Genomic DNA, 23,525 nt, shown 5'->3' with positions numbered 1-23,525 from the left:
AGGGCTGGATCCAAGATAGCACGATCATTCCGTAGCTTTCTCCTTACCTTTGCCACAAGAAACCTGTGAACCTGAACAAAGAAGGAAAGGGATGAGACATATTGTCTCAGTGAGTTCTACCTAATCCTAGGCTATAGGTAACCTCGGGGAAACCTACGGTCACCACGTGTCTACAAAACAATCTGACGGTTGATTATACATGTGTGGTCGTGCTTACCTAGACGGTTGTGCATACTAAATCCGTCATAGGTTCATATATCTTGGCTTAGGTCTTACTTAAATTCTACGTGTCATGGTGGTCAAGGGAACCTAAGACCGCAACACCAAGATACGTTAAACGCATCAAGCCGTAACATAACATATTCATGACACGATCCTAAACCGGACGATCGGGGGAAACCTAGCTCGTCACCGGTATAATTTCATAGCTTGCCCTATGCATAATCCATACATGTCTAACAACGTATCATATCGTGTCGTATAAAATTATATACATTCATTATGTTAGAGGTTAGCGTTGAACAACACATTATCTAAGTTCATTTTACGGAGAGCCCCGGGTGGAGTAACCTCGAGTACAATCCCATACGCGACCGATGAAAACTTAACTAAGGTACATCGGACTCCCTCAGCAACGTGCGGGCCCCCTTGTGAAGCTTATCCCGTTCCCCTGGCGGGAACCCCTTGAGATCCCAACCTAGCGTGGATCGCAAGAGACACGACACCTACATCTTGCTTATTCATTCTTAGCGAAAAGTTTAACTAATCGCTTCACGTCTTAACATACATATAATTCATAATTAACGTTCTAGTTCTCGATAAACTATATCGAGGCTCTAGTTTCATTCCCTTTCTTAAAGTATAGTTCGTTACCCGATCAAGAATCTATCTTTTCTCTCGTATGCCATGAATTACTAAATAAGTTAAATACTTGCTTTACCTTCAAGAAAAACATTTAAAAGATTATCCAATAGGATCTTGGTTTGAGGGGTTTAATTTCGTAAAAAGACAACACAGAGAAAACCGACCCGAAAAATGCCAAAACTGCCTGAAACGAGCAAACAACGAGTTTTTACACTGTTTACTCGCCTAGGCGAGTTTGAGGCGAGCAGAACATGGCTTCTGTGGCTTTTTACTCGCCATGGCGAGTACTAGCTCGCCCCGGCGAGTTATGACATCCCAGAACTTGCAAAAATGGTATTTTTAGCCCAAAAACCTCAAAACCAAGTGATCCCAAGTATATTTTGACTCTAATGATCTTAAGATACCTGAAAAACATTCACATGACAAGTATTCACATGTTTAGTGAGCATGACATGAGAAGGGGTAACTAATCTCTATGCATAAAACCCTAAAATTATGATTTTCTCACAAAAATAATCACATAATCCCAAGGGTGGATTCTATCTAAGAACTTACCTTGAAAAAAACATGTAGTTAAGCTCAAGAACTCTAAGCCTTAACACCAAAACCCTAGTAGATCATTCCTTACATAGTTGCTTGCTTGGAAGATAAATTATTAAGCGAAGATGAAGTTGGGAGGGAGAGAGTGGACCGATTTCTAGAGAGGGAGAGGAGTATAAGTTTTCTCAAAACCCTAGAGAGAGAAAGTTCAAAACATTATGAGAATTTTTGGGTCCAAAAGTCTTTATATACTCCCTCCATGCACAATTACAGTAATACCCTTAAACTTAGTCGCGCGCATTTTGACGTTATCAGGTAAAACATTGCATTGTTAATAAGCGGGATATTACAGTGACTCTCTCGTATTTTCTTAAAGAAATAAATAAATACATATGGGAGATAACTACATAACCCTCTGGTTCGTATCTCCGTTGCTTAAATTCTTCAAAAACTCCTCCGGAACATAGGTCCCGAAACCAAGCGATATGCTTCAGATGATATCTTCCGGATGTATAAAATAATGGTAAAAAATGAATTTTAGGGGGCCTAAAAGATATTAAGGGGCCCAAAAAGAAACCTCCATATTATTATACAAAGAAAAGGAAGATACATGTGCATTGGACTAGTAAAAGCAATGGGCTTTTAACTCATGGACTATGCTGACCCGAAAACAACACATGAGAGGACTCGATCTTCTAAAATGTAAAAAACGGCAAAACAAGTGAGAAAACCATACATGTAGTGCCGTGCCGCCGTCCCTCTGTTCCTCCCTTCTCATATCTCATGTGCTTGATACTCATTTTTTAAGTTTCTTTCATTAAATTTCTAACCCATTTCACCACCTCTTTAATATTTTGAATTGAGTTCATTCCATTAAATTTATGATGTTATCAAACAAGTTTATACAACTGCTTCTTTGTTTTTTCCCTTCTTCAGATCTACTGTTGCACTGCACACCATCTCACTTTCTTCCATTTTCCAGTTAAAAAAAATCAAAACTGATGCATTGATCGGGTCCGGTTCACCAAACCGGCCGAGTCACCGGTTTAAATGCATGCCCGATCCATTATGTGGCTCGAACCGGCCACACCACCGGTTCACGGTCGGACCGGTTGGACCAGCCAATCCGGTTTTTAAAACTATGCATCCTGTTGTGCTTGACAAAGATGGAAACAAAACAGCTGATCTGAAACCAGAAGAAGAGTGGTCCAAGGAAGAAGATGAATTAGCTGTTGAAAACTCCAAGGCTTTGAACGCTTTATTCAATGGAGTGGACAAGAAAATGTTCAGACTGATCAAACAATGCACTGTGGCCAAAGATGCTTGGGAAATCCTCAAAACAACTCATGAAGGCACTTTATAAAGTGCGAATGTTTAGGCACTTATACGTGCAGGACGTCCCTAGACATCCGACGGATGTTGTTGAGCTGCGGCCACCTCATAATGTGCAGGCTTTCATTGACTTTTGTATTCACACGACTAAGGAGCCCGATTGGGGTGAGCCGGCAGGAGAGACGCCGTGGCAGATGCAAGATGTCTATGTACTATGGTAAACTAAAGTGTCTCACCCTCGGATTTTGCCACCTATTCCGGGATCTCCTCCGAGGCCAGCAAATGAGGAGCAGATCATTGCACACCAGTGGAGCAGTGCGAGGTGAGAGGTTCGCCTGATACCTATGACATGGTTAGTGACATAATTGCCTATGCTGATGAGCAGTTAGGTCAGGAGGTGATGAGCCCTGAGCAATGGTTTGAGGCCATGCACCATGTTAGGGAGCATATCACACTGATATTGACCAGGAGGCGAGCCCGTAGGCCGAGGAGGCAGCATGCCGAGTAGGAGCAACAACAAAAGTAGTGTTGTTAGTTTTAGGAGTTATTGGTTGTAGGCTATGTTAGTTTCATTTCAGACTTTGATGACTTTTGTTCGTATTTGGTTGACATTTTATATTTTAACTGATGTTGGTACATTTTTATTTCATCGTGGTAATTTGCATTTATTTTGAATTTTGCTTTTGGTAATTTATTTTTGCTGCTGATGTGAAAATATAAAAAACAGGTTGGGTGTTATATGTTTAAAACACATAACAGGTCCTGAAAATGAAGCTTCTACCAATGCAGAGGCATCACGACGCATCGGCAGTTAACTGCCGAGGAAATAGGAAACTGACAACAGTTAATTGTCGAGGGATATTTTGGTCATTTACTGGTGTTTTTCAGCCTTATTAAGTGTGTGAACAACAATTTTCAAATACAAGTTGTCTAAAATACCAAAATAATTTTGTCAACAAATATGGTACAAGACAAAAAGTTGTTCAATACATTTAAAATTTATCTTACGTTGATTTATCCAATACTCTTATCTTTTAGTATTGATTTATCCAATACTTATCTTTTAGCATATCAAACACACAAAGTTAAAAAAAATATCTTATCTTATCTTATAAATAAAATGTTCGATTAAAGTCCAAACATCCTTTGATGTGAACAATAGTCTAAGCATTTAAAAAATTAATTACATTTAAGTTGGTTAACCCCGTCAGTCTAAGATTCCTAAGCAATATTTTGTGAAAGAAAAAGGTTTTATAAGCAATGCTGAATAAAAAAGTCCTAATTTTTTTTTAGGGCAAAAAGCCCTAATTTTATTCACTAAGGAAAAACCCTAATTTTTTCACCCACTAAAAGGTAAGATATTTTCACACCTTTTTGTTTTACAAGAAAATATCCTTCTCCAATCAATCTCACATATTGTTGGTATGATAGTAGAAAAATGCTCTTCTCCCAACATGATTTGTTCACTCCCAACCAAACTTCCGAAAATACCCCCTGACGTGAGATAAGTCACGCATGTGTTAAACACAACGTGACTTAAGTCACACTGGTTACAGATCTGCGTGAGTTAACTCACGCTGTTACTAATATATCAGCAGACAACATTGAATGCTATGCAACCAAGTCATTAATGACCCGTAATCTTTAAACACTCATAATTGAACTGAATAACGTTAGTTTAACAACATAATCACATAATCGCACATAAACGATCCAAATTACACAAACTCATCGTTTATCACACAATCACATAATCGCACATAAACGATCCAAATTACACAAACTCATCGTTTATCACACAATCACATAATCACACATAAACGATCCAAATTACACAAATTTGTCGTTAATGACGCATAATAATTTAATCACACTTAATGACACATAAACGATCCAAATTACACAAATTCGTCCTTAAATTCCTAAAATCACATAATCGCACATAAACAATCCAAATTATACAAATTCATCGTTAAATTACACATAACACAGATTCATTAAAATTCAACATTACATACACAAATTCAAACACATTACACTATTGCACGTTAATAATACACTTCAACGGATCAGACATAAATGTGTAAAATGTTATTTTCAACCATTAACCTAAACATGTAATCAATGTCTATCATCTGTGACGAGTTGTGGATAATACATAGTCTTTCAAAAGTCTTATTCCTTATACTCCCCCAAGTCCACGCATGGCACCTGTACTATGACATGAGATGTTCTTTGATTTTCACCAATATGGATAAAATATTTGTTAAGTTGTGCCTTCAACTCGTCCAACTTGTCGGTGGGGGTTAAAAAGACCTTAACCTTCTTTCTCACGCTCTCGTATCGGGCATGAGCTTCAACTGGAACCAGTGCATCTTCAGACATGTTTCACTTCACAAAATATAATGGAATAACAAGTATGAGAATAAAACCAAATAAAAGATAAAATAAATAGTTGAATAATTGGAGACGAAAAATTGAAAGCAATAATTGACGTGACATAACCGTCCACAAAAAAAATCACTTCATATATTTATATAATAAATATAATATTAATTACATATTGGCCACAAATATCCAAATTACATAACCGGCCATCAAAAAATACGTCGGTGTAATATCTACAAAAAATAGGACGAACACCGACCAAAAAGTGTCATAACCTATCTAACTAGACTAGTGATAGTGCATAATCTTCGTCTTCTTCCATGACTTCAAATTCTTGTTTTGGTTTTTTCGGAGTGGGAGTGCCACAAATAATTGGATTGTTCTCATTTGTTGGTTTCTTTGGTGGCTTCGGCTCCTTAGACATGAAGTCATTGAAGGCGGCTTGTCTATCCGTAAAAGCAAAATGCCATTTCTCCGCCTCACCAATCTCTTAATCACTCCATTCCCCACAAGGCGGCGATAATGGACAACCTTATTTCAAAAAAACATGAAGAAAGTGGCCGGGAATTAAGTCAAGACACATGATGTTGGAATGTGGGTTAAGCGGTGGAGGACCTCAGATTGGGAAATATGTCTCACATATATCTCTTTTGGGCAAAACCAATTGAACAACGAATCTATGGTAGCAAATTGCAATAATGTGACCCATATCCGGTAATGTCAACCACTTATCTTCAAGATCAATGCCACTACTACTTGTTGGAGGGTGTAAACCATCCAAAATATATTTATAACGCTTCTAGGTACCAAATATCGGAAAATAGTGATGACAGTGCATCAACATTAGTTTCTTAGTCATATTTAGGTCTTTATTATAGCATTTAGAGAGTCAACTGCAATGAATTCATGGTGAAATCAAACCAAAACATGAACAAGAGCTCAAGAGAAGAAACTTTGAGAAAACAGGAAAATATTGCCCAAGTATAAGCAAACGTGCCACGTTGGTAACTGGTCGTGGCACGTTGGAACGATGTGGAGTTCATGGTGACATTCTGGAAATTTTGTGGCACGAAGGAATACGCAACGTGCCACGATGGGTTGATGAACTTGCTGCCACGTCAGATTAATGAAGGCATCGTGCCACGATGGTCCCGTAACGTGGCACGATGATGGGCTTTTCTGAAACTCTAATTCTCTTTCTATAAATATCCAGCTGCTAGCAAGGGTTTTGGGTACTGATTATTATTGCGATTTTGAGCACTAAGGACGACAGGAGACCAAGGAACGAGCCCTGAATCTCATACCAACACCCCGTTGGTTAGATTTATGTATGTTTTCTCTTGTTATTTCTTAATTCTTATGATTGTTTAGCTATGAGTAGCTAAACCTTTAGTTTGGTTAAGCCATGATGAAACTCTTGTAATATATGATTTTGTAGTTGAACTCTCTCTATAATCAATGCTATTCAGTTTTTATTCAGAATTACTTGTGTTTATTGCTTTTCATGATTATTGTTTTGTATGACTACTAGCCCTAGCTTCTTGCAATCACATGAATTGATCTTAGGAATTGAATGAATACTAGCCCTAGCTTTTAATCCTAAAATAGTAATTTTGTTTAACTCAACACTAGGAGCCTAGAGATAGGAAATTGAGGGTTATGATATATGAATTAACGTTCCAATATTGCTTCCGCGGTTATTCAATCACGTTAAGAGATTAATAGGGTTATAACTTAGGAAAGGGTTTTGAGTCAAGAGATTGATCAAAACCACTTAGTTAATTTATCGTAAAAACTGAGTAGTAATTGAGAGTAGAGAGAGGTAGAACTTTCATATAGAGCAATAGTGGATTCACCGGCTTAATCATTCATCTCAATATAATTTTCTTTCGAACTCTTTCTACTTTAATCAAATCTGATTAAAACCAAACTTTACTGCCTAGGGCAACCAATTACGAACTTTAAACATCCTAACGTATAACGAGCTTGCTGGAATTGAAATTAACACAGTCCTTGTGGATCGATATTTTTACTACTTCGATAGTTTTTGGTACACTTGCCAGATTTCTATCAAGTTTTTGGCGCCGTTGCCGGGGACTGTTGATTTATTTCAACAAGGCAATTACGTTATAATTTAGGATTTCTGCAATTTAATTTTCTGTTTTTAATTTTTATTTTTCTGTTTTCGTATTCATTTGATTACTTTGCGTTGTGCAGTGCTACTAAGGTATTTTGCTGTTTATGCGAGGTAAAGTGAGCGCCGACGATCTCGAATTCGATCCAGAAATTGAAAGGACTGCTAGAGCACTCCGAAAAACTGTCCGGTCGCAAAGGTTAGCTCATTCCGTTCCACCGGGTGTTCGAGAACAAATACCGGAGCCACTCTCAATTGAATCTGAAACCATGGGAGACCCTGCACCAAGACCAAAGCTAGGAGATTATGGGTTAGCCACTCATCGCTGTCAACTGACCCATACTTTTCAACCAGCTAACCCTGTTGCTTTCGACATCAAGACAACTGTCCTCAACGGTTTGAGGGACAAGCAATTCGATGGGACTGAAGCTATGAGTCCTCATGAACACTTGAGCCGCTTTGCTGAAACTTATGAATTTTGTGTGCAACCAGCCACCGTGACTGAAGCACAAAAGAAACTAAGGCTATTTCCTTTCACCTTGACGGGAAGAGCAAAAGATTGGTTGCTAACTATACCAAACGGGACTGTCCAAACATGGGAAGAGTTAGAGCTGAAGTTCTTAGAGAAATATTTCCCTATGTCTAAGTATTGGGAAAAGAAGATGGAGATCTCTAACTTCAAGCAAGGAGAAGGTGAATCATTGTATGATGCTTGGGAGCGATTCAACTTGCTTCTTAAAAGATGTCCAAACCACGAGTTCACTGAAAAACAATACCTCCAAATCTTCACTAAGGGGGTGACACCTAACACTAGGATGTTCTTAGATGCTTCCGCGGGAGGCAGTCTCAAGAGTAAAACTGATCATGAAGTACAAGCTTTAATTGAAAACATGGCTAGCAATGAGTATCGTGCTGAAGCGAAAAAGAAAGAAAAAGGAGTGTTTGGGGTAAGTGATCAAACTGCAATCTTAGCCAACCAAGCAGCTATGAACAATCAAATAGAGACTCTAACTAAGGAGTTTCAGAATTTCACATTGGCACACAAGTCACAACAAGTGGCTGCAATCAGGTGTGATTTATGTGGTGAAGGACATGCTAACGGCGAATGTGTACCTGAAGGAACTAGTGAGGACGCCAACTACATGGGAAACTATCAAAGGCAGAATCAATGTTATCCTCCACAACAACAACAAAGAAAGCCTTCAGCTCTTGAGGAAACTATGATTAACTTTATGAAGATGACTCAAGGCAACTTTGGAGAGATGAAGAAGAGTCAAGAGGCTGAAAGAAAGAACAATGAAGCCTCTAGAAAGATGCTTGAGACTCAGCTGGGGCAATTAGCAAAGCAATTGGCTGAACAAAACAAAGGGGGATTCTCAGGTAACACAAAAGACAACCCTAAGAATGAGTCTTGCAATGCTATTGAATTGAGGAGCAAAAAGGTTCTTGAACCTTTAGTTCAAAAGACTCCAAAGAAAGTTGACGGAGTAATAGAGGAGGACGGTGAAATTGAAAAGAATAATGAGGGAATAGTTGAAAAAGAAATTGAACATGGTGTAGTTGAAAAGGAGAATGATCAAGGAGTAGTTGAAAATGAAGGGAAGAAAAAAACAGAGGGAGAAAAAAGTGAGAAATTGATTGATGAAGACTCAATTTTGAGGAAGTCTAAGAGCCAAATATTGAAGGATGGAGACAAGCAACAAGTTGTTCCATCATATATGAAGCTTCCCTACCCTCATTTAGCCAAGAAAAAGAAGAAGGAGGAAGGTCAATTCAAGAAGTTTATGCAACTTTTCTCACAACTTCAGGTGAACATTCCTTTCGGTGAGGCTCTTGATCAAATGCCTTTATATGCTAAGTTCATGAAGGATTTGTTGACTGGAAGAAGAAAACCAAAAGATGATGAAAACATTGCACTTTCAGAAAATTGTAGTGCTATTCTTCAAAAGAAACTTCCACCAAAACTAAAAGATCCAGGTGCTTTCACTATTCCTTGTTCAATTGGACCGGTAGACATCGGAAGAGCTTTGGGTGATTTAGGGGCAAGTATCAACTTGATGCCCCTTTCAATGATGAAGAAGCTTGGATGTGGGGAGCCAAAACCAACAAGAATGACCATTACTTTAGCTGATCGTTCAATCTCTTACCCTTTTGGTATACTTGAAAATGTGTTAGTTAAGGTTAACGAGCTAGTATTCCCTGCTGATTTTGTGATTCTAGACATGGCTGAAGACGAAGACATGCCACTCATTCTAGGAAGACCCTTCCTTGCAACTGGTCGTGCTTTGATTGATGTTGAAATGGGCGAGCTTATGTTGAGATTCCACAATGAGCAAGTGGTGTTTAATATTTTTGAAGCCATGAAACATCGAGCTGAAAATCCTAAGTGCTACCGGATTGATGTCATTGAGGAGATAGTTGAAGATGATTCTCGTGAACCTCAACCAACATAACCTATGGAGAGAACACTTGTTAATTCCATAAAGAATGATGAAGATATTGAAGATGTTGAGGTGAAGGAGTGTGTTAAGCAACTTGAGGCAAGTAAGCAACAAATACATCCACCGCCACTTGAAAACATACTTGGTGAAAAATATGGGGGATCGGAAACCTCGAATAATGAAAAAGAAAAAAATCCAGAGTTAAAAGAACTCCCTCCACACTTGAAATATGTCTTCCTTAGTGAGGATTTTTCCAGACCAGCAATCATCAGTAATACACTGACACCTTTAGAGGAAGAGAAGCTAATGAGGGTGTTGAGAAGCAATCAAGAAGCACTGGGATGGAGTATTTCTGATCTAAAGGGTATTAGTCCAGCCTATTGTATGCACAAAATACATATGGAGGCTGAATACAAACCTGTAGTTCAACCTCAAAGGAGACTAAATCCAACAATGAAGGAGGTGGTTAAAAAGGAGGTGTTAAAGTTGCTCGATGCAGGCATGATTTACCCTATTTCTGACAGCTCTTGGGTAAGTCCTGTTCATGTAGTACCTAAAAAGGGAGGAATGACGGTAGTGGCTAATGAAAAGAATGAATTGATACCCACACGCACCGTCACCGGTTGGAGAATGTGTATAGATTACTGGAGGCTGAATTCCGCAACAAGGAAAGATCACTTCCCATTACCATTCATGGATCAAATGCTAGAAAGGTTGGCTGGCCAAGCCTTTTACTGCTTCTTGGATGGGTATTCATGGTATAATCAGATTGCGGTGGCTCCGGAAGACCAAGAAAAGACTGCCTTCACTTGTCCTTTTGGTATATTTGCTTATAGGAGGATGCCCTTTGGGTTGTGTAATGCACCGGCGACCTTCCAACGGTGTATGCTCTCCATCTTCTCTGATATGATAGAGAAGAACATTGAGGTATTCATGGACGACTTTTCTGTGTTTGGTAAATCTTTTGATCAATGCTTGTTTCACTTAAATGCTGTACTTAAAAGATGCACCGAAACGAACCTTGTTTTAAATTGGGAAAAGTGTCATTTTATGGTTATAGATGGTATAGTTTTGGGGCATACAATAAGTGCTAAAAGCATAGAAGTGGATCAAGCAAAGATAGAGGTTATAGAGAAACTCCCCCCACCTGGTAATGTTAAAGGAGTTAGGAGTTTCTTGGGGCATGCCGGTTTCTATCGGCGTTTTATCAAAGATTTTTCAAAAATTTCTAAGCCCCTTTGCAACCTCTTGGTCAAAAAGAATGATTTTGATTTTGACTCTGAATGTTTAAATGCTTTTTCTTTGATTAAAACCAAGTTGGTGACTGCACCAATAATCATTGCACCCGATTGGGATTTACCTTTTGAACTTATGTGTGACGCAAGTGATTATGCTGTTGGTGCAGTCCTAGGCCAACGAAAGAACAATTTTTTCCATGCAATTTACTATGCAAGCAAGGTTTTAAATGAAAATCAAGTCAACTATTCCACTACTGAAAAGGAATTGCTTGCAGTGATATTTGCATTGGAGAAATTTCGTTCTTATCTAATAGGCTCCAAAGTCATTGTTTTTACAGATCATGCAACCCTTAAATATCTCTTGACGAAAGGGGATTCGAAGCCTCGGCTGTTGAGGCAGATCCTTTTATTACAAGAATTTGACCTGGAGATTCGTGACAAGAAAGGAGTGGAGAATGTGGTAGCTGATCACCTCTCAAGGTTGGAAAATGAGGAGGTGACAAAGAAAGAGAAGGCCATAAGGGCTGAATTCCCAGATGAAAAGCTGATGGCCGTTGAAGAAAGGCCTTGGTTTGCCGACATGGCAAATTTTAAGGCCGGTAACATAATTCCGGATGACATGGAGCAGCACCAGAGGAAAAAGTTTTTCAAGGATGCAAACCACTATTTGTGGGATGATCCTTATTTATTCAAGGTAGGTGTTGATGGTTTGATTAGACGTTGTGTTGCAGGAACGGAAGCTAATAGTATCATGTGGCACTGCTATAGCTCAGCTTATGGGGGCCACCATAGTGGAGAAAGAACCGCTGCAAAAATCTTGCAAAGTGGCTTCTGGTGGCCCACACTCTTCAAGGATTGCCAAGAGTCTGTAAAGAGGTGTGATGAATGCCAAAGAACAGGTAGTATCTCAAAGAGGAATGAAATGCCCCTAACTGGAATCATCGAGGTTGAACCTTTTAATTAATGGGGCATAGATTTTATGGGACCATTTCCCTCCTCTTACTCTTATCTCCATATACTTGTGTGTGTTGACTATGTTACCAAGTGGGTTGAAGCGATACCATGTGTTGCTAATGATGCTAAAACTGTGGTTAATTTCTTGAAAAGGAATATTTTCACTAGGTTTGGAACCCCTAGAGTTTTGATCAGTGATGGGGGGAAGCACTTTTGCAACAATCTTCTTGAATATGTGCTTAAAAAGTTTAACATCAAACACAAAGTTGCAACTCCCTATCATCCTCAAACTAGCGGTCAAGCGGAGGTTTCAAACCGTCAGTTGAAACAAATTTTGGAGAAAACTGTAGCGTCTTCTAGGAAGGATTGGTCTAGGAAGTTAGACGACGCTCTTTGGGCATATAGAATTGCGTTTAAGACGCACCTTGGGATGTCCCCTTATCAGTTGGTTTATGGAAAGGCTTGTCATCTCCCAGTTGAATTGGAACATAAAGCGTATTGGGCTATCAAAGCCCTAAATTTTGATCAAACTTTAGCTGGAAAGAAAAGGCTGTTAAAACTTAATGAGCTAGAGGAGATGAGATTGCGTGCGTACGAGAACGCCGTAATTTACAAAGAGAGAACTAAGAGGTATCACGACAAGGGATTGGTGAGGAGAGAATTTTATATTGGACAACTTGTTTTGCTGTTTAATTCTAGGTTGAAGTTATTTCCCGGGAAGTTAAAATCCAAGTGGTCCGGACCATTCGTGATTGTAGACATGACTCCCTATGGAGCTGTGGAGCTGAGCAAGCCTGGTGCACAAGAGACTTTCAAGGTTGATGCACAAAGGCTGAAACCTTACCTTGGAGGCGAACTCCCTAAGAATAGAGCGGGAGTGGTGTTGGATGATCCTTAGGGGTCATCATAAGTCAAGCTAGTGACGGTAAAGAAGCGCTGGATGGGAGGCAACCCATTGGATTTAGGTCCACTCAGGTATTGTTTATATTTATTTACTGCATTTTACAAAACAAAAACAACAAAAAGATTTTTATGAAAGCTGAAAGCAAAATTTTACTTCATGATCGTGGCACGCCAGTTTCTCATCGTGGCACGATTTGGAAACTAAAATCAGGATGGAAGCCACTGGAAAATTCGTGGCACGAGTGTTTCCAAATCGTGGCACGTTTGCTGGAGAAACTATGATCGTGGCACGATGGTTTATAATCGCGACACGATGCTACCTTGACCTAAAAATCATGGCACAATTGCTCTCCCTTATATACCCATCTCACAAAATTTTCACCATTTTCTCCAAAACCCCTTATCAAGACCTTGCCAAAAATCTCCTCTCATTCCTCCCTTACCACTCAACTCAATCACCCTTATAAATCTTCATCTTCATTACCCTTCTAAGCTTCAAAAAAATCTAAAAACCGTCAACCCTAACTCCACAAACGACCTCTGCATTCAATAAACATTCCAGAACCCCCCATCAACCAAACTACCAACAAGCACCTACTTATTGGAAATCTTACCATAGAAGTGCTGGTGACAAAGAGGGTCGTCTTCAATCCAACTTCGCTCATGGGAAGGCAACTAGTAATTAGAGCGTGAATGAATTGTTTGCTGGCTTGCAAGCTGATCCGGAGGCCACTGATGATGATGAGCAGTGATGGACTTGGAGTCCAATTTTATTTTTCAGCTTTTTGTAACTTATTCCTTTTATTTTGATGTACTTTTTATTCCGTTTGAACATTATGTTGGTGCGTTGTTGTTTAACTTTATTGCCCCCGTTTGTGATGCTTTCCTGTGTTTATTATTAATGAATCTGTTTGTTTGTGGATATTTATCAGTCTCATAACAGTGCTATACCAATGATATGCCAAAGAGTTCAAGGAGGATGATGCCTAATTGATTCAAAGGGAAGTGTACGGCAAAGGAAATAGGTAGCCACAACTCCCAGATACCTCAACTTGTAAGGTCCATAGCCAAATTTTTATTTTTCCAATTTTACATATATGAGTGTTCCATGCAACTGCTGTTTCTAGAACTTGCGATATTTCTCTATTTGTTGATTGGTCTTGTTTTGTACACACTAAGGCAAAGTGCTTGGTACCTTGAGCCTTTTTGAGCCTACCTTAATTTATGCATTATTTATCCTTTGTAAAGCCAATTTGAGCCATTAGGTATAGATCATTTTTGTTCGGTGACGAGACATTTTACAAACCCATAAGACCTTAGGAATGAATGTCCCAATTATTTGTTTGAAGTAAGCTCTTTAGGTTATGTGAAATGTTCAAGTTTGGGGTTGCTTCTGGAATTAGCAACTTACTAAGTTTGGGGTGGGGGTACTTGAGAACCAAGAGAAAGGAAATGGAATTTTTTTATATTTTATCTCTTGAAAAGCACTTGAGAATGTGCAGAAAAAAAATGAAAAGAAAAGAATCTTGTATATGAGACCAACAATGCTTATATGTCTTAAAAGAATAAAAGTTCTCTAGTACTCTTCTATGTTCAATTTGAAAGGAAGGATTGGTTTTCTGTGATGTTACCAAAGATACCCAAGTAGTATGAGCTTAACTTCATTGTTTATAACACTACTTCCCAAATTATATCCACCTTTCACCTAAGCCCCGTTATAACCTTGAAAGACCTTAAAAGTGTGTACTTGACTCTGACTTTGATTGACAGTTTAGAAATTTTTCAAGCTTATGGTAATACAGCAGACTTGCATGATGATTGTGTGACCCTATTCAAACAATTGCGTGGAGTTGTGGATTTGGAGGTATGAGCTAGGCATCCGGTACATCATTACACCGGGAAGGAGTGAACTTTTTAAGCATATCATTGGCTGGTAAGTTGTTATCTCACTGCGATCTTTCCATTTGCAAATTTGATTCCTTGAGGACAAGGAATGGTTTAAGTTTGGGGTTGTGATGACAGTGCATCAACATTAGTTTCTTAGTCATATTTAGGTCTTTATTATAGCATTTAGAGAGTCAACTGCAATGAATTCATGGTGAAATCAAACCAAAACAGGAACAAGAGCTCAAGAGAAGAAACTTTGAGAAAACAGGAAAATATTGCCCAAGTATAAGCAAACGTGCCACGTTGGTAACTGGTCGTGGCACGTTGGAACGATGTGGAGTTCATGGTGACATTCTGGAAATTTCGTGGCACGAAGGAATACGCAACGTGCCACGATGGGTTGATGAACTTGCTGCCACGTCAGATTAATGAAGGCATCGTGCCACGATGGTCCCGTAACGTGGCACGATGATGGGCTTTTCTGAAACCCTAATTTTCTTTCTATAAATATCCAGCTGCTAGCAAGGGTTTTGGGTACTGATTATTATTGCGATTTTGAGCACTAAGGACGACAGGAGACCAAGGAACGAGCCCTGAATCTCATACCAACACCCCGTTGGTTAGATTTATGTATGTTTTCTCTTGTTATTTCTTAATTCTTATGATTGTTTAGCTATGAGTAGCTAAACCTTTAGTTTGGTTAAGCCATGATGAAACTCTTGTAATATATGATTTTGTAGTTGAACTCTCTCTATAATCAATGCTATTCAGTTTTTATTCAGAATTACTTGTGTTTATTGCTTTTCATGATTATTGTTTTGTATGACTACTAGCCCTAGCTTCTTGCAATCACATGAATTGATCTTAGGAATTGAATGAATACTAGCCCTAGCTTTTAATCCTGAAATAGTAATTTTGTTTAACTCAACACTAGGAGCCTAGAGATAGGAAATTGAGGGTTATGATATATGAATTAACGTTCCAATATTGCTTCCGCGGTTATTCAATCACGTTAAGAGATTAATAGGGTTATAACTTAGGAAAGGGTTTTGAGTCAAGAGATTGATCAAAACCACTTAGTTAATTTATCGTAAAAACTGAGTAGTAATTGAGAGTAGAGAGAGGTAGACCTTTCATATAGAGCAATAGTGGATTCACCGGCTTAATCATTCATCTCAATATAATTTTCGTTCGAACTCTTTCTACTTTAATCAAATCTGATTAAAACCAAACTTTACTGCCTAGGGCAACCAATTACGAACTTTAAACATCCTAACGTATAACGAGCTTGCTGGAATTGAAATTAACACAGTCCTTGTGGATCGTTGTTTTTTGTTGGGAGAAGAGTAATTTTCATGATAATATTCGTAAGGACACCATCATTTCCATCCATAGAAAGCTAAATAAATAAATAAGAAATCCAATCCAAAACCCATATAAACCCATCATCATATCCTTTAACACAATTTCAACCAAAATAAACAAACGGTTCGCAAAGAATGAGAGATTTTGTGATCCTCGGTTCATCCATCATCACTCCACGTTCATCCTCATCTTCCACTCCTCAACACCGCCACACCATAATCAAATCACACAAATCCTCTCTTCCAAACCTCTCTCCACGGAACAATTCTACTTCCCTTCTTCAAACCCCTCTCGTTCTCAAAGAATTTGAAACTGTCTTACACGGCGAGCTTGATTCCGATTCCGATGTGGATGTTGAGCTCTTGGCCAATGCGGTCCTGATTGGTATCCAAGACAGAAATGTTCGGACTGTGATTGACAGTTTGAATAAAGTTGAAGGTCTTGCTGAGATTTCTCTCTCTACTCATCTTGATGCTTCCGCCATTGCTAATGAGTGTGGTCATATGGTTAAGTGTGGTCATATGGAAGAAGCTGTTGAATTGATGGAGGTTCTCTCACGTAATTTCTCTATTTTCTATATTTGTTCAATTTCTTGTTCCATTCTATTTGTTTTTAGTAGCAATCAATTCTAGTTCTAGAATGTGTTATTCAGTAAAAAGAACATATGGCAGATTAATTAGCTGATAATAGATAACGGATAAGTTAGTTGATATCGATTAAACATGTAGATTGAATTTTAAGTGTTTGGTGCAATTAGTGGCTTAACAGACTAATAAATTTAAATGACATATTTTCAATTATGATAATGAGGGTAAAAATGAGAACGAAAATGATACAGTATAAGTTCAAATGCTACTTATGTTTGGTTCTGCGGTGACAAGAATTGATTTTGAGTGAATTGATGATTCTGGAAAATTGATTAGTTTCTTTATGACACATTCATGTAAAAGTGAGTTAAACTTTAAATTTGTGTGTAAAAATCAATTCTAGAATCAAAAGCTACAAATCCTAACTTCAAGTAGAGTCAATTCTGATTGCAAAATCAATTTTGTTCGAAAGCAACCAAACATGTTAGAATCAATTCTACAACCCCATAATCAATTATGACCCCTCTAGAAGTGGAACCAAACATACCAACATGGTGAGAGAAGACCGTTAACCACACAAATCTACTTTAATCATTATACGATAGAAGTAATACCTATTGGTTTGGCCTTGCCATAGATACAAAGCTATAGTGTTTATGAACGGATTAGTTTCTTTGTGATTGACTTTTTTCGATGTGATAAATTAAAATACTTGGATTTCTTCCTTCAGGTTTCCAGTTATCAATTGCAAAACTTGTTCAGCCATCTGACATTATAAAAAGATGTATTCTTAGTCGTAAACCAACTTTAGCTGTGAGGTATGTATGATTTTATATTGTTTCGATTTCTTAAGCACATTGATATTGATGCCATTGAAATCTGTAGTCTTCGATTTTTTATAAGTAGTTCTACACTTCTGCTGGTTATGTTTTTCTTGTGTCATTAGTTAATTTATATTTTCTAAACTGCTGCTTCCTGGGGAGTTCTAAGTAGTTCATATAGTATCCTATATATATTCATTTTGTTTTATACGGAGTTTCACATTTTTCAGGTATGCGTCACTTCTTCCACAAGCACCTGTATTATTTTGTAGCATCATATCTGAATTCGGCAAAAGGAGGGATTTGGTTTCTGCTCTAAAAGCTTACGATGCATTGAAAAAGAACTTGAAAGGTCCCAATATGTACATATACCGGGCAATAATTGACGCTTGTGGTCTCTGTGGCGATTTCATGAAATCTAGGTACATATATGAGGTATTTTTCAATCAGTTTATATTTTCTTACTTAAACTTGTATACAAAGACTTACATCAGAGGGCCTATTAAAGAATTATGGGTTTTATTTTAGTACTTTACATTCCGAGATGTAGCTATGATGATGCAAACGCCCTTTACTTACCAGTTACAGCCCACATGTTGATTCATTTTTTTGCTCTTGCCCCTTTTCACTTTACTGAACATTCATAGATGAGACATGGAGTTATTTTTAATTAAGAGAAATGTTGATATGGATCAAATGGCATTTTCAATAAAAAAAATATTATGTATGCAGCCAATTGATTGTTAACTTACAAGAAAGATAAAATAGTAAAATTTTAGCAACACTGCTTTACACTACAAGGATTGTTTTATTGCTACTTACTCATAATAAATATGTAATCATTTTGATCACCGTGGTTTAGTTGAATTTAAAGCAGTAAAAGGCAACTACGAGAAAGAGATTATTCCTCAGCGTAGATAGGGGCATAGAAGTAGTAATTAAATTTTAACAATTTTTTAACTTATTCTGTGATTTGGCCTGACATTTGCATGTTTCCGAAAGTGTTGTCTTAGATTTTCAAAATATGAAGTTTAAACTTTATTGTTCTGTTAAAGTCTTGTACTGTTTATTCACTTCTCAGTTGTGTATTATAGAATTTGATTTTGCACATTTGCTGTTGCAGGATTTGCTTAATCAGAAAATCACTCCAAATATATATGTGTTCAACAGTCTCATGAATGTGAATGCCCATGATCTCAGCTACTCGTTAAATCTATATCAGAATATGCAGGTGACTCATGCTGTCCACAAATATTATTGTGGCATATATACATATTACATATATACATACAAATTTGAATCATGAAAAGAAAAGAATTCTAGAACTGATATGGTTTAATTGTGATTCTGAAAACTTGCTTCAAGCATCACTTGTTTTTTTACCGTTCTTGCCTGAGCAAATGCTGAATATTTGTTGAATTATTTCTACAAACCCAGAAGCTAGGCCTGAAACCTGATATGGCATCCTATAACATCCTACTGAAAGCTTGCTGTGTTGCTGGAAGAGTTGACGTGGCTCAAGACATGTATAGGGAACTTAAGCATTTGGAATCATTGGGACAGCTGAAATTAGATGTTTTCACCTACAGCACAATTATAAAGGTATATTAGGGTAGATCAATAGAATTGCCATAGTTTCATTGATTTTACGTGCTACCTACTAGAATCTTCTTCTTGAAGGAATATGTAATACATTATTGTACAAGCTATTTGGCATGTGCTGACTGGTGCCGATATCAGGTCTTTGCAGATGCAAAATTGTGGCAAATGGCTCTAAAAATCAAGCGCGACATGCTGTCTGCTGGCGTGTCTCTTAATACTGTTGCGTGGTCATCATTAATCAATGCCTGTGCACATGCAGGGCTTGTTGAGCAGGCAATTCAATTATTTGAAGAAATGCTTTTGGCTGGCTGTGAACCAAATACACAGTGTTTCAACATAATTTTACATGCATGTGTTGAAGGTTGCCAATATGACAGGGCTTTTCGCTTTTTCCACTCATGGAAGGGAAGTAAGATGTTAGTGCCCTTAGATGAAAGCTGCAATAGCAATTCAGAGCAGGGAGGCATGCATAATGTTACCACAGTGCCAACCGGCATTTCTAGTTCACATATCTTGAGCTTTACTGAGAGGTTCCCTTTCACACCCACTACAACAACATACAATATTTTACTGAAGGCCTGTGGTACTAATTACTATCAAGCAAAAGCGTTAATCAACGAGATGAGAACAGTGGGTCTTTCCCCGAATCAAATAAGCTGGTCAATTTTGATAAATATATGTGGCGCATCAGAAAATGTGGATGGTGTCATTGAGGTAAAAAAAATTAAATAATTAGAATACAATGTTTTTTCTTCGATTTTGCATGATATTTTGGAAATATTGTCAGTGAAGTTGTGTTTGAATTGGTGTTATGGTAACTTTTCTACAGGGAAATTATTGGTTTCTAATCATATTTGACATTTTTTATGTACCAATTGAACTCGGGGACAGACCCAGAAATTTTAAACAGTGTAGGCAACACACACACACACACACAGGCGATGATTTTCTCATTTACAATGTCAATGAAAATTAATGAATTGAGAAGGAAATCAAAGCTCCAAGTTCCTGCAAGACGGTGTGGTTGTTGCTTCTCTCTCGAATTAGGGTTTCTCATTTCTGTTTTTTTGCCTGGAATTGGGGTTCTAGTTCTGCAATTTGTTGATTTGGTGATTAAGTATTATTCATTTTTTTTGGGTAGACAGACGAAGTGACAATAACCATTTGAAAACTCACACACATAAGTAGAAGATCCCAAGTTCGAACCTAGATCACGCATCCAACCTAGCAATTATTAATTGAATATATCTATTTTATAATTTATAGTGTGGGCCTTAATCATTTAGTCATACTTCACTACTTTTGGAAGCAAAATAAAAAAAAAAAATCATATATTTTTTATTTTGCTTCCAAAAGTAGTGAAGGCCAATGCCCACATAGCAATACATGTCTGGGGCCGTCCCTTGAACTATTTAGTAACACCACAAAAAGTGAGAGCAATTAAAAGTATTTGTTACCCATAAATTGCCCAATATGTTCAATTTTTGTTTGTTATTGATTGAATGTATGATTTGATACCTTGATCAATAATTAGAAAAATGACTATTGGTTTAGACCGCGGAGGGATGGAATAGATGAATAGGAAAATCCTTCCAAGATGGTGAAAAGTAAATGATTTACTATGTGCAAATCTGTAGCTGCATGAAAAAGTCATTGTGACCTGTCATGTTTACATTGCAGCTGTCAAAAAAAATTAAAGGCATCTTACCATTCTTCAATTCGAAAACCTTAACATGAAGTCATATCTGAGAGAAAGCCATATTCCCTAATAATAACTAAGAAATAATAGTCTCTGAATACTTGTATGCATAGAGTACAAACTATTATCCTTTGCTTAATTTTATCATGTTATGATAATATGAAATCAGCTCTCTGATGGGATGACCATGCCTGCTTGCAGATTTTGAGAACCATGGTTGATGCTGGAATTAAACCGGATGTTATTTCATATACAACAGCCATTAAGGTCCAAAGTCTTGTTAAATTAGTCATTTCATTTTATAAAATTATTTGCACACTTGAAGGGTGCATTTTTTCATAATCTCAAAATTACTTGGATTTTGACATATAGGAAAATTTCCTTTTGCTTTACAGGTTTGTGTCGAAAGTAAGAATTTTACGCAGGCATTAACATTATATAGAGAAATGAAAAGCTATGGGACGCATCCAAATTTGGTGAGTGAGTTGTTATCATGTTATGGTTCTATTTTTCCCAAAATCATAAACTTAGATCTATCTACTAACTCAATGCAATATGGATGCTGCTGCTCTAAGATTCCTCCTCCATTAAAATCATGGTTGATATATCTACTCAGCGTTTCTGTTAGGATGTATCGTTAGATTAGGTAGTTAGAACGGATTACAATGGAGGGATACAATATAATTGATTAGATAAATACTAGGGAGATGCAATCAGTGCATTTGATAGTTTTTAAGTGAAATGAGAGATCCGTTGTGAAGGGGACACCTTTAGGGAGAATTTTGTTCCCCATTTTCTGTTTTAGTTTTCAATACTAATGTATTTCTATTTTTTCGTATTCTTTCTATCATACCTTCATTCCATTTTCTCTAGGTTGCTCACAGTTTCCAAGGTTAGAAAAGAAATGACAGACAATGCATATAGTAAATGGAAATCACAAATTTCTTGGATCGGAGAAAAAACAGAGAATATGCTTAATCAAGTTAATCTCTTTTAGTTTTGTAACTTTGTTAATTATCTTCTCAGGTGACATATAATACACTTCTAAGGGCACGCAGTAAGTACGGATCCTTACGTGAAGTGCAACAGTGCCTAGCTATATATCAAGATATGCGAAAGGCGGGGTATGTTGGCTTATTTTCTCTACAATTGACCTGTACTAATTATCTTTTCGATGCATACCTGAAAAATGTCACGTGTACCATGTTTGGTCCATGTTTAATGGTTTCATGAAAAGGTATAGCCGATTAACGGTTTCAACCTATATATGCATACAAGTGCAGCTGCCTGCAATGAATCTTTTAAAAAATGGCCAGAATATCCTTTGACACGGACACTGCTTCGGTTTTAAACTCAATAACATATGTCTTATAGGTACAAACCAAATGACTACTATCTTGAGGAGCTGATTGAGGAGTGGTGTGAAGGAGTGATACAAGACAACGAAGAGTACGAAGGAGAAGAATTTTCTTCCAGCAAGAAATCTGAAATAGAGAGACCTCAAAGTTTACTTCTTGAAAAAATTGCGTCACACCTGTTAAAGAGGGTAGCTGACATCCTGGCAATTGATGTTCAAGGGCTCACAAAGGTGTGAATAAATTCCTCGGCTATTATTTTGCATAAATCTGTCACAAGCATGACTCAAAAGTACAATTTTTGTTGATAACATTTCTTAAAAAGCACGTCATTTGTTTCCATATCTTCTCTGGGTTTCAGTCGCAACTCTTAATTTAGAAAATAAAACAATAGCTTGTATGCAATATTTAATCTTTATGAAGTCTTAATTCTTAATTTTTGTCATCAAACCTTCTGTGTCAATAGGTTGAAGCCCGCCTGGTGATTCTTGCAGTTCTTCGAATGATAAAAGAGAACTACGCTATTGGTATGTAATGACTTCATTGCATGCTCATTTTTACATAGCCTTTTGTTTACATAAGCATTCATAGTCATAACTCATATGAACCAACAAAGTAAGCAAGTTGAGACCACAGAAAAACGTGCAACTAAATACGCTGTTGACCGTTCTGAATACAGGGCATTCAGTGAAGGATGACGTCTTGATCATCATAGGAGCTTCCAAAGCAGATGAAAATCCATCCAAAGAGATATTAGTTGTGCAAGAGGCTATGGTAAAACTTCTTACGAATGAACTGGGGCTCGAGGCTCTTCCAGCCACAACCAGATTCGCACCTATTCACACACCAAAGTTACAAAACCCCAAATTTTCTAATCTCACCATAGAAGCACTCCCAGGAGAGAATGCATTACCCACATCAATGGGGTTTCACACAAGGAGACCTGCAGTTCTACAAAGATTGAAGGTCACCAAAAAATCATTACACCGTTGGTTGCAGAGGAAGTCAAACATAAAATAGTATTTGATGACCTCTTCATATTTTTTTACAGAGTTGATGATCTCTTCATTGTTCTTCATATTTTTTTTACAGAGTTGATGATCTCTTCATTGTTTATATATGATAAGAACTCATAGGAGTTATGTAAAAATGTTAGATAAGCTAATTTTTTCCCTGCCACAAGCTGCTTTGATGAGTAAAAAAAAGCAGTTGCATCGATGAGTAAAAAAAAAAGCAGCTGCTTCGATGTGTATATAATCATATGGTATAGCTGCAAATGCATTTTGTATCCAAAATATAACTTTCACAGAATTGAATAAAATCATATGTTTTCTTCAGTATTTACTTTTCAATATTTTTTTTTTTGTCTCAGTTGTTCTTGTTCTTAATTACAAGTTTAACTCAAGCAAATTAAA

At 37.4% G+C, this 23,525-nt stretch overlaps 3 protein-coding genes across 3 annotated transcripts; all 3 read left to right on the top strand.

The window, feature by feature from the left end:
• The first annotated feature begins 2,545 nt into the window (after nt 1-2,545).
• Nucleotides 2,546-3,244, top strand: LOC146910448 (uncharacterized). The gene is made up of 3 exons (XM_085729433.1): nt 2,546-2,713; nt 2,799-2,945; nt 3,122-3,244. The coding sequence occupies exons 1-3, from the start codon at nt 2,546-2,548 to the stop codon at nt 3,242-3,244; spliced, it is 438 nt and encodes a 145-aa protein (XP_085585559.1).
• Nucleotides 3,245-7,085: 3,841 nt separating this feature from the next.
• LOC146910447 (uncharacterized) lies at nt 7,086-12,789 on the top strand. The gene is made up of 5 exons (XM_085729432.1): nt 7,086-8,166; nt 8,875-9,673; nt 9,860-10,164; nt 10,261-11,644; nt 12,158-12,789. The coding sequence occupies exons 1-5, from the start codon at nt 7,366-7,368 to the stop codon at nt 12,787-12,789; spliced, it is 3,921 nt and encodes a 1,306-aa protein (XP_085585558.1). The 5' UTR covers nt 7,086-7,365.
• Nucleotides 12,790-16,147: 3,358 nt separating this feature from the next.
• On the top strand, nt 16,148-23,447 carry LOC146910446 (Tetratricopeptide repeat (TPR)-like superfamily protein). The gene is made up of 12 exons (XM_085727135.1): nt 16,148-16,604; nt 17,364-17,451; nt 17,685-17,889; nt 18,578-18,685; nt 18,892-19,056; nt 19,195-19,770; nt 20,957-21,022; nt 21,151-21,231; nt 21,782-21,879; nt 22,130-22,343; nt 22,577-22,637; nt 22,790-23,447. The coding sequence occupies exons 1-12, from the start codon at nt 16,181-16,183 to the stop codon at nt 23,128-23,130; spliced, it is 2,427 nt and encodes an 808-aa protein (XP_085583261.1). The 5' UTR covers nt 16,148-16,180; the 3' UTR covers nt 23,131-23,447.
• Nucleotides 23,448-23,525: the final 78 nt, after the last annotated feature.

The sequence above is a fragment of the Medicago sativa genome, chromosome 7 (genome assembly GCF_051527215.1).
Source record: "Medicago sativa cultivar Bolivia chromosome 7, Bolivia_mono, whole genome shotgun sequence".
Lineage (NCBI taxonomy): Eukaryota > Viridiplantae > Streptophyta > Magnoliopsida > Fabales > Fabaceae > Medicago > Medicago sativa.
Note: the sequence above shows the minus strand (reverse complement) of the source record. Positions and strands in the feature narration are given on the sequence as shown.

What these genes read in the sequence shown, in the direction of transcription:
- LOC146910446 (XM_085727135.1), top strand. Translation starts at nt 16,181, where the DNA reads ATGAGAGATTTTGTGATCCTCGGTTCATCCATCATCACTCCACGTTCA. An exon ending in ATTGATGGAGGTTCTCTCAC is followed by an intron (nt 16,605 to 17,363) that starts GTAATTTCTCTA and finishes TTCTTCCTTCAG; the next exon opens with GTTTCCAGTTATCAATTGCA. An exon ending in ATGTGGATGGTGTCATTGAG is followed by an intron (nt 19,771 to 20,956) that starts GTAAAAAAAATT and finishes GCCTGCTTGCAG; the next exon opens with ATTTTGAGAACCATGGTTGA.
- LOC146910447 (XM_085729432.1), top strand. Translation starts at nt 7,366, where the DNA reads ATGCGAGGTAAAGTGAGCGCCGACGATCTCGAATTCGATCCAGAAATT. An exon ending in ATCCAACAATGAAGGAGGTG is followed by an intron (nt 10,165 to 10,260) that starts GTTAAAAAGGAG and finishes GTACCTAAAAAG; the next exon opens with GGAGGAATGACGGTAGTGGC. An exon ending in ATTCAAGGTAGGTGTTGATG is followed by an intron (nt 11,645 to 12,157) that starts GTTTGATTAGAC and finishes TCAAACACAAAG; the next exon opens with TTGCAACTCCCTATCATCCT.
- LOC146910448 (XM_085729433.1), top strand. Translation starts at nt 2,546, where the DNA reads ATGCATCCTGTTGTGCTTGACAAAGATGGAAACAAAACAGCTGATCTG. An exon ending in GACTGATCAAACAATGCACT is followed by an intron (nt 2,714 to 2,798) that starts GTGGCCAAAGAT and finishes TTATACGTGCAG; the next exon opens with GACGTCCCTAGACATCCGAC. An exon ending in GGCAGATGCAAGATGTCTAT is followed by an intron (nt 2,946 to 3,121) that starts GTACTATGGTAA and finishes GCTGATGAGCAG; the next exon opens with TTAGGTCAGGAGGTGATGAG.